The sequence below is a fragment of the Calypte anna genome, chromosome 3 (assembly GCF_003957555.1).
Source record: "Calypte anna isolate BGI_N300 chromosome 3, bCalAnn1_v1.p, whole genome shotgun sequence".
Classification (NCBI taxonomy): Eukaryota; Metazoa; Chordata; class Aves; order Apodiformes; family Trochilidae; genus Calypte; species Calypte anna.
Genome location: NC_044246.1, coordinates 13,937,485 through 13,952,703, shown reverse-complemented (window position 1 = coordinate 13,952,703; position 15,219 = coordinate 13,937,485). Strand labels below are relative to the sequence as shown.

General features: G+C 54.1%; 2 protein-coding genes across 2 annotated transcripts; one reads left to right on the top strand and one right to left on the bottom strand.

Annotated features, from left to right (window-relative positions):
- Positions 1-158: 158 nt before the first annotated feature.
- On the top strand, positions 159-7,120 carry SLC35B2 (solute carrier family 35 member B2). Its single transcript, XM_030446609.1, has 4 exons — positions 159-204; positions 3,101-3,294; positions 3,579-3,739; positions 4,995-7,120. Exons 2-4 carry the CDS (start codon positions 3,138-3,140, stop codon positions 5,931-5,933), a joined length of 1,257 nt encoding a protein of 418 aa, XP_030302469.1. The 5' UTR covers positions 159-204; positions 3,101-3,137; the 3' UTR covers positions 5,934-7,120.
- Positions 7,121-8,054: 934 nt separating this feature from the next.
- On the bottom strand, positions 8,055-15,121 carry HSP90AB1 (heat shock protein 90 alpha family class B member 1). Its single transcript, XM_008495582.2, has 12 exons — positions 15,017-15,121; positions 14,782-14,928; positions 14,396-14,602; positions 13,951-14,110; positions 13,613-13,746; positions 12,809-13,126; positions 12,208-12,373; positions 11,875-12,065; positions 11,450-11,597; positions 10,915-11,183; positions 10,161-10,494; positions 8,055-9,649 (listed from the first exon to the last, which is right to left on the bottom strand). Exons 2-12 carry the CDS (start codon positions 14,926-14,928, stop codon positions 9,540-9,542), a joined length of 2,184 nt encoding a protein of 727 aa, XP_008493804.1. The 5' UTR covers positions 15,017-15,121; the 3' UTR covers positions 8,055-9,539.
- Positions 15,122-15,219: the final 98 nt, after the last annotated feature.

Genomic DNA, 15,219 nt, shown 5'->3' with positions numbered 1-15,219 from the left:
GCTCCCCTCTGCAGCCGCCCGGCGGGACCATAGCGCGGATCGGGCCGGGCCGGTCAAGGCGCGGGCACGGCGGCCGCCCGGCAGACGGCACCTCCTGGGCGGCAGGGGGCGCTGTGAGGCGCTGCCGCGCTCCCGCCGGTCGGTGGTTCCGCCGCCGCCGGTAGCGGAGTCGAGGGGAACCGGCGGGAGCGGGGCCGGGCGCAGGTGGGTAACGAGAGTGGTGGGGTGGTCGCGGAGGCCGGGTCGGGCCGGGCCGCGGGCGGTAGCAGCTCCGCTCGGCAGGGGATGGGCGAGAGTCCCTCGCGCTGCCGACCCGCTCCCTGCGGACGTGGCGGGGAGAGCGTCCGTAGGGCCCCGCTCGCTCCGCACCCAGCGGGACGCTGCCGCTCTCCGTGCCGGGGCCCGCGGGCGAGATCCCCGGGTAGAGGCCGCCGGTGCCTGGAGCCTCAGGGCAGCAAAGCCCTGGAGCAGGAAGCGGGCTCCTCTCACGCCCGGAGACCCCCCGGCCCTGTCTGCGGCGGGGCGTGCCCCTACGGTCGGCCAGGGAGGATCCGGGAGCCCGGCCGCCCCTACCAGCACCTCTGGGCAGGCGGTAGACTTTGGGGAGGAGAGGCTTTGAGCCGGCTGCGGGCAGGGGCAGGAGGAGACATGCGATACAGACCGGGTTGGATGGGGCGATGAACAACCTGGTCTAGTGGGAGGTGTCTCTGCCCATGACAGGGTGCTTGGAATGTTGGGATCTTTAAGGTCCCTTCCAACCCAGCCATTCTGTGAGTCTGTCCTGAGCTGTTAGCGGGGGATCATGGACTACTGAGTTCCAGGCTTGGGTTTGACCTCAGCCCTGCGAGGTGTGAGATGTATGCTTGAGAGTTGCAAGGCTGCAAGCAGGATATTTTTTTTTTTTTTTTTTTTTTTTCCAGACCTCTGGCTCGGGAGCAGAATTTTGTAACTCAGGCAGAGAGAGTGCTGTGGCCCAGCCTGGCTCTGGAGTGGTGCATTTGAGAGCTGCCCCTCTGGAACAGCAGCCGACTTCCCTTAGCTCCCTGGCTGCTCGGCTGGCCCCAGACTAAGGCTCCTTTCATGCCTCATCGTGCCGCCTGCTTGCCCTGCGCAGCCTCCCCCTTTCTACCTGTAACACTGCTGTCCCTGTTCCTCCCCAGCCTTGGCGGGGAGGGCAGGACCTGCTGCACAGAGTCAGCTCTCCGGGCCTGGGAATTGCTAACACAGACATAGAGAGAGCCATTGTCCCACCACAGCCTCCTCTCCACGGTCGCTGTGGGAGAGCAGAGCTGGTTCTCCTCCCATGCCAGGACTGTGGGGGCAGTGGGATAACAGCAGGCACAGTGATGCTGATTTTGGTCCCTGTCAAGTTGAAGGAAGACGTGGCCTATGAGTGTAGCAACCAATCCTGCCATTTATATCTGATTTCTGCAAAAGCAAGTGGTGTTTCTACATCCTCTCTCTGTGGCAAAAGGGCTGTTGTGCTCAACCAGGGTTACTCAATACAGACTGCATGTGGGCAGCTTCAGCCCCAGGTGCCTGCACCGAGCCCTGTTCTGGCATCCTGCAGCACTCCTCCAGCCTGCTGTGATGCCCTTGCAGCAGAGAAGAGGTCAGGCCTTTTCTACAGGGGAAAGTGGGGAACAGGAAGCAGGTGCAGAAACCCACCCCCAGCTATTTGCACTTCTCTCAAGGCTGGGAATTTCTGTGTCCTTTTAAGTCACAGAAGGGAGTTTTCTGGGAGAAACAGCCTCAGCTTAGGTCAGGTTGTTGGACTTCAGCCTCCTGGCCACAGCAGCTGAGGATAAGAAAGCCTCCAAGGCCTTTCCCAGGGGCACAAGAGGCTGGTGGGTAGGTCTGCCTGTTCATGAAATGGCAAGGGACTTTCTTGCCTTTAAGAGCTCTGAGTTTGTAAGTCTCTGAGTTTCATATGAGCGCTACTAGAGGTCACAGCCATAGAATGTTGGGGCCAGGTACACTTCACAGGGCCTAAATTCCTATGACTCGGTTGTTTTAGGGAAGAGGGGGCAATAACATCTCTGGCCTTTCCCATCACAGGAGCCCAGAGCTGCTTCTGGTGCGAGTTTATGTAGCCAGCCCCACAGCATCCACCTGGTCCCCAAGGCAACTGGGAAGCTTTTTCTGCTGGAGAGACTGAGGCAGGGACCAAGGAAACTTCCTACCCTGATGCAGGAATCCACAGCTTGCTGTGCAAGAGGAGGATGCAGGTGGCTTGAGGTGTAGAAGTCCTTGACAGATGGCTTCTGCTGTTGTGTACCTGGTGCTCTTGTTTGTGTGGCCCCTGAATATTGCAGGTTTGCCTCTGTGAGGGGACAGGCCAGTGGAGGGAAAAACTTTAGGGAGTATTAAAATTGTTCTAAAGATAGCTAGGTCACACTCTAGGGCTATAGCTAAAAAAATATCAGCTGTAACTTTGTAGATAGTCCTGGTAAAATCCCAATCAGCCAGCTGGTAGGAAAGTTTCTTCCCAGCCTTGCTTTCTGACTGCGTCTTGCCTAGTGGGAGAGCCTTGGTAATTTCCTCTGAACTGTGGAGAATGCCTTGGCACCACTTTGCAGGGCTGCCTGGGGTGGTGGGGGAGGCTGGCAGCTGGAGGAGGAAGTTCTGAACTGTTTGCTCTCAAGAGGAAGGCCTGGGGCCACAGGCTTAAAATGTGAGCTGCTAGGTAGGAGTCACTTTTTCCATGCGATGACCTATTATTTTTTCCACCCAGGAGCTGTGCTAAAGTTTAACCTAAAAAGATGAGGTGTGAGGTGCTCCTTGAATTTGGAGTAAGGGCATTGTCAAAACCATGTGGTTACAACAGTGTACAATCAGTCTCTCCTAGCCTGGAAATCCAGGCTCATCTAAGTCCTCATGCTCCTAAGCCAGAGAAGACACCCTTAACAGAAACAAATATAAATAAAGCACAAACGTGCTTTTCAACTCAGAGGGCTTTTCCTACTCCACATAGTCATTGCCACTGTTGTGGGATCTGGGTGCTGCTTGGCCATGAGGGGCAGGCCAGGTGGCACAGACACATGGAACAGAGCTGGCCATGTGCCAGTTGCCCACCACCTGCCTCTTTGCCTCCCCACAGATTTTGCCTTCCCCTCGTACTGGCTTCCCTCCCTGCCATGGCTGCCGGTGAAGAGATGGCCCCTGCCCTGCAGGACTCGTGGGGTGACTTCTGGCTCTTCCGCTTCTTTGTTAACGCTGCTGGCTATGCAAGTATTGTGGTGCCAGGATTCCTTCTCATCCAGTACTTCAAGAGAAGGAATTACCTGGAGACAGGTAAGGGCTGGAGCTTCCCTTTCACATCCTGCCTTCCTGTGAGCTCTCTGCACCCTGTTCAGTGCTGACAGATCGTCTGCCTGACTGGCTTTGTCAGACCAGGAGTGAGCTGCTTGCAGAGCTGCATCCCAGAGCTGTCTAGGTGCTACACTGAAACAAATTCCTCTGAGGCCCTCATGCCAGCAGAGGCTAGTGAGGAGGGAGGCTTCAGCTCTCCAACTGGTGCAACTTGTGATACCCAGGCTGTGGTTAGTTCTGTCTCTATGTTCCCTTACCCTCTTCAGGCCGAGGCATTTGCTTTCCTGTCATCAAATCATGCGTGTTCGGCTCTGAGGTGAAGTCTGTACACCAGGAAGATGGCTCCCTGCCATCACGAGCAGAGCCCACAGAGTCCTCTACAGCCCGACAGGTCTTCAAGCTTCTCTTCTGTGCTGCTGGTCTACAGGTAAGGGCCCTGTGCATGTGTGTGTGTGTGGCCATTCTACTCTAGAAGGAAAGTGGGTAGTGGGTTGGTGGCTGTCGGTTCCTTGAAGACCAAGGATGCAGTGCTGCCCTTGGTGGGGCAATGCTGGAGGCTGGGGCACAGTCTCTTAACCCAGGATAGTCCACCAGAGCTGCTGTGTCACCTCTAAGGGCTGTGGAGGTGTTTAGCTGAAGTTATCTGGGTTAGGACCTCCTGTCTATCTGATCACAGTCCTCTGCAGTCATGGATAAGGAAAATTCTGTGATTCAGCAGATGTGAGGGCTGCCTTTGTTCTGTACCTCATGTTAGAGCAGACAGATGGTTTGAGCCCTCCTATCTATCAGTCTCCTCTGGGACTGATGAGTCCTGCCTTGGTGGATTGGATTTGAATACCAGAGAGAATTACTGAATTCAGCTACAGACATGGGAACTTTTCATCTTAGTTTCCCTAAATCTCAGCCTGAGTGTCATTAGAAAGGGCAGGTTTTTGAGTCTGTGAGGACTAAAAATAGGAATGTGGGCACAGTGATAGAGAAAACTACGTATCCTGTGGCCAGCAGGAAACTCCCACTCTGGCCTACCATCCCAACCCATTCAGCCTTGTTGTAAGGGCAGTAACAAGCCCTTCCATCATTCTGTGTCTCAGTTACTTGGGAGGGGATGTGTGGTGAGAGAAGTCTGTGTCACTTCTGTGAGGGGCTTGGGACTGTTGCACCAGAAGTAGGGAAGGTGACAGCCTGAACATTTATCATCCCTGGAGGACAATTTCATCAACTGGGGTTGAAACTAGAATTTATTTGGGTGGAAGAATTGTGCCTAGGGAGCTGGAAGCAAAAACCAATGCAGAGGCCACTGGGAAAACTGCCAAGACATGCCGCAGGGAGCTGGCACCAAAACTGCAGTTGTGCATCAGTCCCATTCCCTGATCCTGTCTGTCTGGTTCAGCTTAAAACACAACTGCTCACTGTACACCAGGCTGTTTGCTTTGCAGGCTTCTCTCCACTTGAACAGGCTGTGAACTGGGCAGGTTTTGTTCAGGACAGGATGTTCCTGGTTGTAACCACACGGGACAGTGAGTCCCCTCAGGCTGGTGGGGTGGAGAGTGGCCTCATCTCCCCCTGTCCCAGGGAAGCACTGCGGTGCAGGGGGTGAGGCAGTGCTGGAGGGAGGGTAAGAACAAGGATCTTGGCAAGCAGCCACGGGTCCTGATTCTCCCCGTGTTCATCCTGCTTCACAGGCCTCCTACCTCACCTGGGGTGTCCTCCAGGAGCGTGTGATGACAAGGACATATGGTGCTACTGAAACAGACCCCGGTGAGAAGTTCAAGGATTCCCAGTTCCTGGTGTTCATGAACCGCATCCTGGCCTTCACAGTGGCCGGTCTGTACTGCGCCCTGACCAAGCAGCCACGCCACGGGGCTCCTATGTACAAATACTCCTTTGCCTCACTCTCCAACATCCTCAGCAGCTGGTGCCAGTATGAAGCACTCAAATATATCAGCTTCCCCACCCAAGTGCTGGCCAAGGCCTCCAAAGTGATCCCAGTGATGATGATGGGTAAACTGGTGTCACGCAAGAGTTACGAGTACTGGGAGTACCTGACCGCTGCCCTCATTTCCGTGGGGGTCAGCATGTTCCTTCTCTCCAGTGCTCCCAACAGGCACGTGTCCACTGTCACCACTTTCTCAGGTGTAGTCCTCCTGGCCGGCTACATAATCTTCGACAGCTTCACCTCCAACTGGCAGGATGCCCTCTTCACCTACAAGATGTCTCCCGTGCAGATGATGTTTGGTGTCAATGTCTTCTCCTGCCTTTTCACAGTGGGCTCTCTCTTGGAGCAGGGTGCTTTGCTGGAGTCCCTACGCTTCATGGCCCGGCACTCCGAGTTCATGGCCCACGCCGTGCTGCTCTCGGTGTGCTCTGCCTGTGGCCAGCTCTTCATCTTCTACACCATCAACCAGTTCGGGGCTGCCGTCTTCACCATCATCATGACACTGCGCCAGGCCTTTGCCATCCTTCTCTCCTGCCTCATCTATGGACACACAGTCACTGTTGTGGGTGGGCTGGGTGTAGCAGTCGTCTTCATGGCCCTCTTCCTCCGTGTCTACGCCCGTAGCCGCATGAAGAAGCGCAGCAAGAAGCTCCCCCCAGGCGAGGCCCCTGTACAAAAGGTCTAAGGAGTGGAGGCCATGGCATTTTAAGCCATGCCTGCTGTCCTGCTTCCACTTGGGGGCGCTTGCTTGATTTCTCAGAACCCACTGAGGAGCAGGGTGGGGTATGGATAGGCTGGACCAGTGACTCACTTTTCCACCTGCTTTTCCTGGGGAAGGGGCTGGAACAAGCCCAGGGAATGCTCTAGGCTGCCACAGCTCCAAAACTCTCCATTTGCCTTAATAGGTCAAAGACTTCTAGCCAAGGCACAGGCCTGGGTGCTTACATCCTGGGGGAATACCATTGTGGGGTATTCCAAAGGAGCTCTTTTCCCTGGCACTGCCTTGCCTCTGGCTAATGCTCCTCCATTTCTGTTACTGCTACATATCTGATACTACTACAGAGCTCAGCAGGAGGAAAGGGCAAGCAAAACACTATTTTTAAGTGCCTCCACATGAGGCAAATCCCAAGCTGAGCCTGTCCCAGTAAGGGGAGCTCTCAGCTCCTCTTCCCAAGAGGTGCTCCAGGTAGGACAGGCACAGCTAAGGGAAAGACTACCAGCCTGTCCTACCCCAGGTCTAGGATCTGCTCTGCAGTGAAAGCCAGTACCTCCCAGTTTGGTTCTATCAGTTCCTTGCCCCTGTTCTGAGATACTTTTCTTTACTCCCCTGGGCCCATTCTGATTTTTATGCAGAGACCCAGGCTGACTGGGACAGTTCCCAAGGCTTGCTGTGTCATTCTAGGCTGCTTTTTGGTTACATCCGCTGCTGTTACAGGTCAGAGGCTGCGCTGCCCAGAAGCCCCAGCACTGCCTCGGGCTCAGTGCCACAGTTTCTGGGCTTTGTAGTTGCCATTCAGAGAAGCACAAATAGCCCCTCTTCTTTCTGCCAACTGGAAGCACTGGCCCCAGCTTTCCTGGAGCCTGGCCAGGGCCCTGCTGTGCCTGGAGAGTTGAGAGGTGGGGCAGAGCCCACTCAGGGTGCCTTGTTTCCACTCCACAGGCAGCAGGGGATGAGACAGAATGAGTGGGCACCTGATCTCCAGGCAGCAGGTAACACAGCACCAGAACCTGCTCTTCCCCAAGAGCGTGGGAGTTCCTGGTTAATCCTTTTCTCCTCAACACAACCTGACTGACAAACCAGCAGGTTTTGGTACTTTTGAAAGGCAATTTTTTTCTTTTTATTTTATTAAATTAAAAATATGCTGCATATAGTGCCCTGAGGGTAAATGTTCTTTTTAATTTTTTTTTTCAATGTAACCTGGAAGGTGGGGACAAATTTCCCAAGCCTTCCTGCATCCCTGGTCTGTCTGGGACAACAAAGCTGTCTTTCCTTTCCAAACACACGTGCCAAGGCAAGGGGTTAGACCCAAACGCCTGACTACAAAGCACAGCCAGGTTTGGACTGCTGCTTATGCTGGTGGAGGAGCTATTAATCCCCACTCTGGCTCCTGGGTTTCCTGCATGATGCAGCTTGGGCAGGGCAGCTGCACTCTGCATAGCTAGGGATGGTGCAGAGACCTGAGCACCTGCCAGACAGGGCCACCAGTGCTGCAGCAAGGCCCTGGAGGAGCTAATCCTTTACAGGATGCACTTGCACCACCTCACCAGAGCCAGGAAGGCTCAGGGTGCAGGGGGTGCATCCAATTACTACATACAGGAGGCCTGGTAAAATAATCCTTGTCTGTAGCCTACACAATCTATTCACAGTGGCATCTGAAGTCAGACAGGACCTTGGCCTAACAGCCAGAGAAAGGGGGGACTTGGTTGAGGGCTACAGGAGTAACCAAGCAGTTCCTGTCCCTTGTGCCTCCTTATCACAGTGCTGGATTAGCTGAGCCACCAGGGGTAACTGAGCTGGTGCTGCACAGAGCCCGGGCTTCAGAGCACCCTGCTCTGCAGCAGCTGTACCTGTGCTCCTTTCCTAGCTCTGAGCTCCTGGAAGTGCCTATGATTCCTCACAGCCCTTCATCCTCCCCCCACCATCTGCTGACAGACTGAAAATGTAACGGATTTTTTCTTCCTTTCATCAAAAGAAAAGAAAAAAAAAAAAGAAAAATTGTCTGCTAGGTTGGAACAGGGTCCCTTTTTTAATTTAAATGTAGATTTAAAACAAAGAGTGAAAAAACAACCAACAAAACATTCAAAGTTAAAAGGAACAACTGACTTTACTGATTCATTCTTCCTTTCCAGAGAGAAATCTCAAAACAATGGTATGCTCTTCTCCAAGGGAAAGAAAACCACCCAAGGCATTTGCTAGCTCAGCTGCAGCACTGCCCTAGCTGCCTGCACCCAAACAGCAGCACCCAAGTGTGCAGTGAGGCACTCCAGCAGCCTCTGCCTCCTCTTCCCTCCCTGTTGAAGATGGATGCTGGCTAAAGCCTGCTCTATTTTGTGCCAGCGGCTGCTGACAAATAGCCAACAAGGGAACTTGGTGTCACTTTCCCCTGCCAAGCCCCAAGGGTCATTTGTGGCCAAGGGTGACCAGGCAAACCCTGCTCATGGGCTGTGAGGAGGGTGCAAGGTGCAGATTATCAAAGGTGATGCCCCAGCTTCTCCATCATCCCGGACAGAGGCAAAAGCCCTGAGGTTGGCCAGATACTGCCAAGCTGCGGGGCTGCAAAAGCCCAGAAAGGACAAGCTAGAGGTGGGAGGAAAGGTAAAGTCTAGAGCACAGAGCAAGAGCAGTTTGGTCCAAAAGCTGAATAGGGGCAGCTGGAGTAGAGTCCCAAGCTGTCACTCCACCCCCTGCTTTCACTGCAAGGGAAAAGGGACGATGGCTTCTGCCACAGCTCCCACTCCCAGGAGGCTGAGATCAGAGCAGCCAGCAGCAGTGCAGGCGCACATCCTGGCACAGCTTGCCCACCTGACATTGCAGATGGAAAAGGTCTGTTCTGGGTTGCAGGGTATGCAGGATGGAGAACTGCTTCCCAGCTAGTAATGACCCTACCAGCACAGCAGACCATGTGTTAGGTATCTGCCCCACATCACGGTGGCTGAGCAGGGAAGGAGTAGAGATCAGCTAAAGCAAAGCTCTGCAAACCAGCCAGGGGGGACACAAGCAGCCCCATGCCCCCAAGCAGCCCAATGCCCCCAGGCACAGGCCAAGACCCCTTCCTCCGTATCGTAGGCATGAAACATGTGGGACCCCTCCATGTAAACCACAATCTTTGATAACTTTAATTCCAGTAGAGCAAAACAACAGAAGAATAATCAAACTAAAATAACCAAGCCAACTGAAATACATTATCCTACCTTGGGGGGTTGGGGAGGTAGCAGCTCAGAGAAAGGGCTCTCCCACCCCAATGGAACAAAGGCAGTGTTTAATGCCTACTGACAACATGGGAAACCCCAGGAAGAAGCCTGATGCCTCCCTCACCTCCACCCCCCATCAGCTGTTCCTAACAAAAGCAGAAAGACACAGGACAGGCCTCGGGCTGCCTGAACCACTCACTACTGGCAAACAGGGAATTGTGCCCTGCACTCTACCAGAAACAACCCCAACAAAAACAAAACAAAACCAAAACAGACACCACCAAGGAGTCAGTAGCAGCCAGTGGGAGCAGACCTCCTCCTAAGCAGACATGATATCGGGCAGAGGCCTGGCAGGTGAGGGAAGAGGCTTCCTCCTACTTTAGTCTACCTCCTCCATGCGGGATGCATCCTCATCTCCCTCCAGAGGGGGGATTTCATCAGGCACAGCTGCATTGGGCTCCTCTGCAGTCACCTCATCTTCATCAATGCCTGGAAGAGGGGAGGAAGGAAAAGCTAAGGCCTCCAAATGACACCTGATCCTAGAGGTACAGCCTCTCCTAGAGTACAGTCTGTCTGCTCCTGCCCACAGCCTGAGGGGCAGGGCTGTCATCATCCAATAGTTAAGGCCAAGCCACAGCATGTCCCAATTGGAGAAAACATCTGGGTTTCACCAGATGGGTCATATCTGCCATGACACACTTTTGACATTTACTCTGAAGAAACAAAAAGCCTCAGCTTGTAATCTGAGCAGCCTGGTGGTGGCTCCTGGCTTTGTAGAGGACAGGGCAGTCAAAAATTCAGAGCCCTGGGCCCTCCTGAAGTACCTCAGTTCCTGCTTTGCACTTGGACCCAGCCAACTTTTATGGACACAGCCAGTTCTGCACACCACACCAGCATGTCTTGTTCACACACCCTGCCTCGTGACAGTTACACTCTAGCCAGACCAGCTAACCTGCTTTCAGGACCTGCTCAAGGCCTGAGAAGCTGCATGGACACATACCAAGCCCCAGTTTAATCATCCTGTAGATGCGGTTGGAGTGGGTCTGGGGATCTTCCAGGGAGAAACCAGAGGACAGCAGAGCAGTCTCAAAGAGCAGCACCACCAGATCTTTGACAGCTTTGTCATTCTTGTCAGCATCAGCCTTCTGACGGAGGGTTTCCACAATTGGGTGGTCAGGGTTGATCTCCAGGTGCTTCTTGGCCATCATATAGCCCATGGTAGAGTTGTCCCGCAGAGCCTGAGCCTTCATGATGCGCTCCATGTTGGCTGTCCAACCATAGGTGCTGGTGACAATGCAGCAGGGAGATGAGACCAGCCGGTTGGAGATAGTAACCTGCCAATGTAACCACAGGTTTGCTGAGCAAGGTCCCTGCACCTCCTGTATTCAACCCAACTACAGCACATGATAGCCCAGGTTCACCTGGGGACAAGTCAAAGCCAGCAGAGATCCTCCAGGTAGGCAGCTCCAGGACTGCTCTACAGACTAGTTGGGACAGCTCAGCCAGCACCTTCAGCGCCCACTGCTCATGTCCCGCACTTACCCGCTCCCATCAATGCACGTTTTTGGGTCAGTGCCCCTCACCTGCAGCCTGGCTGCTTAGAGCAAGATGGTGCAGTGCATGCTGGGACCTCCAGTCTCCTTTAGCGGCTCCTCTGCAGGAGATGAGAGGCATGCATTGAGCCACGGCCCTTTCCTGCATCACGGAGGGCCCACCCCTCCTCCCTCCAGACCTAAGAGCTCTGCCCATCTCACCTTCTCCACCTTCTTGTCCAGGATCTCCTTCATAAGTTTGCAGAGGTTTTCAAACTTGGCCTTGCTCTCCTCCATCTTCTTTTTCTCCTCCTCATCCTCAGGCAGCTCCAGCCCCTCCTTGGTGACTGATACCAGGGTCTTCCCATCGAACTCCTTGAGCTGCTGCACGCAGTACTCATCGATGGGCTCCGTCATGTACACCACCTCAAATCCACGCTTCCGCACACGCTCCACAAAGGCTGAGTTGGCAACCTGCTCCTTACTCTCCCCTGTGTTTGTGAGGGTTAGAAGTGAGATGTCATGCAAGATGTAAGAGCTGGTTACAGCAGGACAAACAGCACCAAGTCACTCAGAACCCCTAGCATAAAACTAGCAGCAGTCTGGTGATCTTTCCTCAGCGCCCAGGGATGGGCTGTGCTTCAGCAGTAAGAGCCTGCTGAAGGCAGCAGGACTTTCCCAAAAAAACTTAAGTTAGGGCTGGTAGGCAGGTAGCCTGCCTCCAACCTCACCAGTGCATGGAAGACCTCTGGCTCACCTGTGATGTAGTAGATACTCTTCTGGGTCTCCTTCATCCTGGACACATACTCTGAAAGTGAAGTCACCTCATCTCCTGACTGGGACGTGTGGTATCGCAGCAGCTCCGAAAGGCGCTTTCGGTTGGTTGAGTCCTCGTGAATGCCCAGCTGGGGGCAGAAGAGATGCATGAAGCCTCCAGGCTGGGACCTGCATGCATCTGGCCACCCCAGAGACATGGAGAGCCATCTCCCATCACCTCATAACCATTTGAGCCCCAGGCCTAGGGTAACCAGAAGGGCCAGCTGCCCACACAGGCTCCCTGGGGCACTTGCAAGACCCCCTCTACCCTGATACCCACACAGAAACAACACAGGGGCCAGTCTGTTCCTCAGGCAGAGGGATCAGGGGCCCCTCCCTCTTCCTGGTGTAGGGTGCCCAGCTCACCTTTAGATTCTTGGAAAAGGCCTCATAAAATTTCTTGTAGTTTTCTTTGTCCTCCGCCAACTCAGAGAAGAGCTCCAAGCATTTCTTCACAATGTTTTTGCGGATCACCTTGAGGATCTTGCTTTGCTGAAGCATCTCACGAGAGATGTTCAGAGGCAGGTCCTCCGAGTCCACAACACCCCGGATGAAGTCTGAGTAGGGGAAATGAAAACAGGACTCTGGTTAGGAGGTCTGAGCTTCGTCACAGGAACTGAAACACTGACTGCTGTATGCCCATACCAGCTAGTGCCTCAGCCAGCTGCTCTGTACTGGGAGGCTGAGGGGGGTTCTTACTTAGGTACTCGGGGATGAGCTCGTCGCAGCTGTCCATGATGAAGACACGCCTCACATACAGCTTAATGTTGTTCTTTTTCTTCTTGTTCTCAAAGAGGTCAAAGGGGGCACGGCGCGGGATGAAGAGCAGGGCCCTGAACTCCAGCTGCCCTTCCACAGAGAAGTGCTGCAGCAAGGAAGGAAAAACAGCTGCCAGAGTGCTTCCCTCCTGCTCTACCCTCCAAGATGCCCTGTGGGCAGGATGAACTGCCATTCCCCAGCACTGGAGCTGGCAGGGTGCATAGCAGGGCCTCCAGCATCCAAGCAGCCTGCACTTCCCCTGCCCCAGCCCCACTGCCCTCTGTGTGCCCAGGCTGTGTGCCTAGCATCCAGCAGGCCTGGATGGATAAGTCATGTTTCTCTGAGGTCCAGCACCCTCATGTCCTCCTTCCAGGCTGGCAGTGCCAACCCCTCCACCTGTACAGGAGTCACAGTGCAGGCTGAGGCACCTGGCTGGGAACCCTCAGTCCTGTACTGAGACACAATCACGTGGTGACTCTGAGCATAGGCTGGGAAGAGGCCCTTTATCTCCCCCTGGAAGCCAGGGTGGCCCAGCACTCACCTTAACAGCCAGGTGGTCCTCCCAGTCATTAGTGAGGCTTTTGTAGAACTCGCCATACTCCTCCTGGGTGATGTCATCAGGGTTGCGGGTCCAAATAGGCTTGGTCTTGTTCAGCTCCTCCTGGTCAATATATTTCTCCTTTATTTTCTTGGTCTTTTTTTTCTTGCCTTTATCCCCCTCCTCTTCTTCCTCATCAGAGCCCACGTCTTCAATTTTGGGTTTCTCCTCATCTTGGGATGCTGATTCTTCCTCTTCCTTCTCACCCTTTTCTTCCTCTGCCTCATCATCACTGATCTCTTTCTCACGCTCCTTCTCCAGCTATAGAAAAATGGACAAGCAAGAGTCAGGCTTAGCCCCAGGCAACTGCTACCAGGAATCCTTTTGCTTCAAATTAGAGAAATGAGTGCCCTCTACAGCACAACAAATTAAAAAACTGAAACCAGGGCTTCTCCTGAAAACAGCCCTCAAGAGTCTGTCCACAGGTCATGCAACCAAAAGCTGTATCTGGGAAGATGAGACAAGGGGGGAGGAAACACTCTTCCCTCCATGGCTAGTTTAGATGACCTTCATCTGCACAGATCAAAGGCCAGAAGCATAGTTGGACACTCCTCCCAGTGAACCCCCAGCCTCAAATCATCTCTGGCCACAGAAGCTGCGAGCACCACTGCTCAATACCAAGCAGCCAAGAGCCACAGAAGAAAACCTTAGAGACCACACTCTGCCCTTTCCTAGGCTCCTGCTCCCAACACCATCCAACCCTGCCTCAACTTTCCAATAGGTCCCCAGAGTCCTTTGCTTACGTACATAAAGTGTGATAGGGTAGCCAATGAACTGGGAGTGCTTCTTCACGACCTCTTTGACACGCCGCTCCTCCAAGTACTCTGTCTGGTCCTCCTTCAAATACAGGATCACTTTGGTGCCCCGTCCAATGGGCTCACCTAAAACATGAGGAAAAAAACATTGGTCTTTCAAGGCACAGTGTTAAGGGACAAAGAGCAAGTAGGACAAGCTCCTCAAGCTTACATGCTACTTGATACCCAATATTAACAAGCTTGACTAACAAGACAGGGCACAAACACAGGCACCAGAATAAAAGGGGTACTTCTAGCAAACTCACATTTGTTTTTTTGTACAACACATACCATGGTCAATCCGGACAGTGAAGGAGCCCCCAGCTGATGACTCCCAAGCATATTGCTCATCATCATTGTGTTTGGTAATGACAACCACTTTCTCAGCCACCAGGTAAGCAGAATAGAAACCCACACCAAACTGCCCAATCATGGAGATGTCTGCACCAGCCTGTGAAATCAGAGAAAGACTGGTAGACCATTGAAGAGACAGGATGTTTGCAACTGATCCACAGCAGCAAAGAACTGGGTCAGCACACAGAGAAAAAGAGGCAAGTGCCAACAGGCAACCAGCCCTACCCTCGTCTCCTCCCTGCTGCTGGGAAAGTGGGGAAGTATACTCAGGTAAACCAACAGCTCCCACGACAAAAAAAGGCAGCAGAACAGAGGATGTAATACCCCAGCGAAACGCAACGGCCCAGGCCTTAGGGAACTCCTGCAGCCAGAAGCAACCCACCTGCAGGGCTTCCATGAAGGCTTTGGTACCAGACTTGGCAATAGTGCCCAGGTTGTTGATGAGATCTGCTTTTGTCATGCCAATGCCAGTGTCCACCAGGGTGAGCGTGCGGTCCCGGGGGTTGGGAATTATGTCAATCTTGAGGTCCTTACCACTGTCTAGCTTTGAGGGGTCGGTCAGGCTCTCATAGCGGATCTTATCCAGGGCCTATGAAAGAGGATGACGCTTGCCATGGCCTTCTTCCTCAGCAGCCACCTCCCTCCCCCAGCACAAGCTTCACAGGCCATCCAGGCACCAGCCTCCTCCCAGGCACCCCTACTGGGACATCAGCCGCAGCCCCCGAGCCCCCCCGGCAGAAGATAGAAGGCCACTCCCGCAGGTCTCACGTCTGAGGCATTGGAGATGAGCTCCCGCAGGAAGATCTCCTTGTTGGAGTAGAAGGTGTTGATGATGAGGGACATGAGCTGGGCGATCTCCGCCTGGAAGGCGAAGGTCTCCGCATCCTCCTCCCTGTGCTGCACTTCCTCAGGCATCTGCAAGGCAAGCACAGGCCATGAGCACGCTGAGGGGAGGGAGGCAGGGGTCGAGACCAGCAGGCCCAGCCCAGCGAAACCACCTTACCGTGTCGGGCGTGAGAGACTGGGAAAAGAGCTGCGCCCGCCACCCGCTGCCTTTTATAGGCACGGGGGTCAAGCCGAACGCCGTCTTCTTCCGCCTTAAAGTGGCCTCGACTCCCCACCCCAGTCGCCACCACGCGGCGCTGTGTGTGGGTCCACCGGCGTTGCCGTTTAACGGCGGCAGCCATGGCGGAGGCGGATACGCAG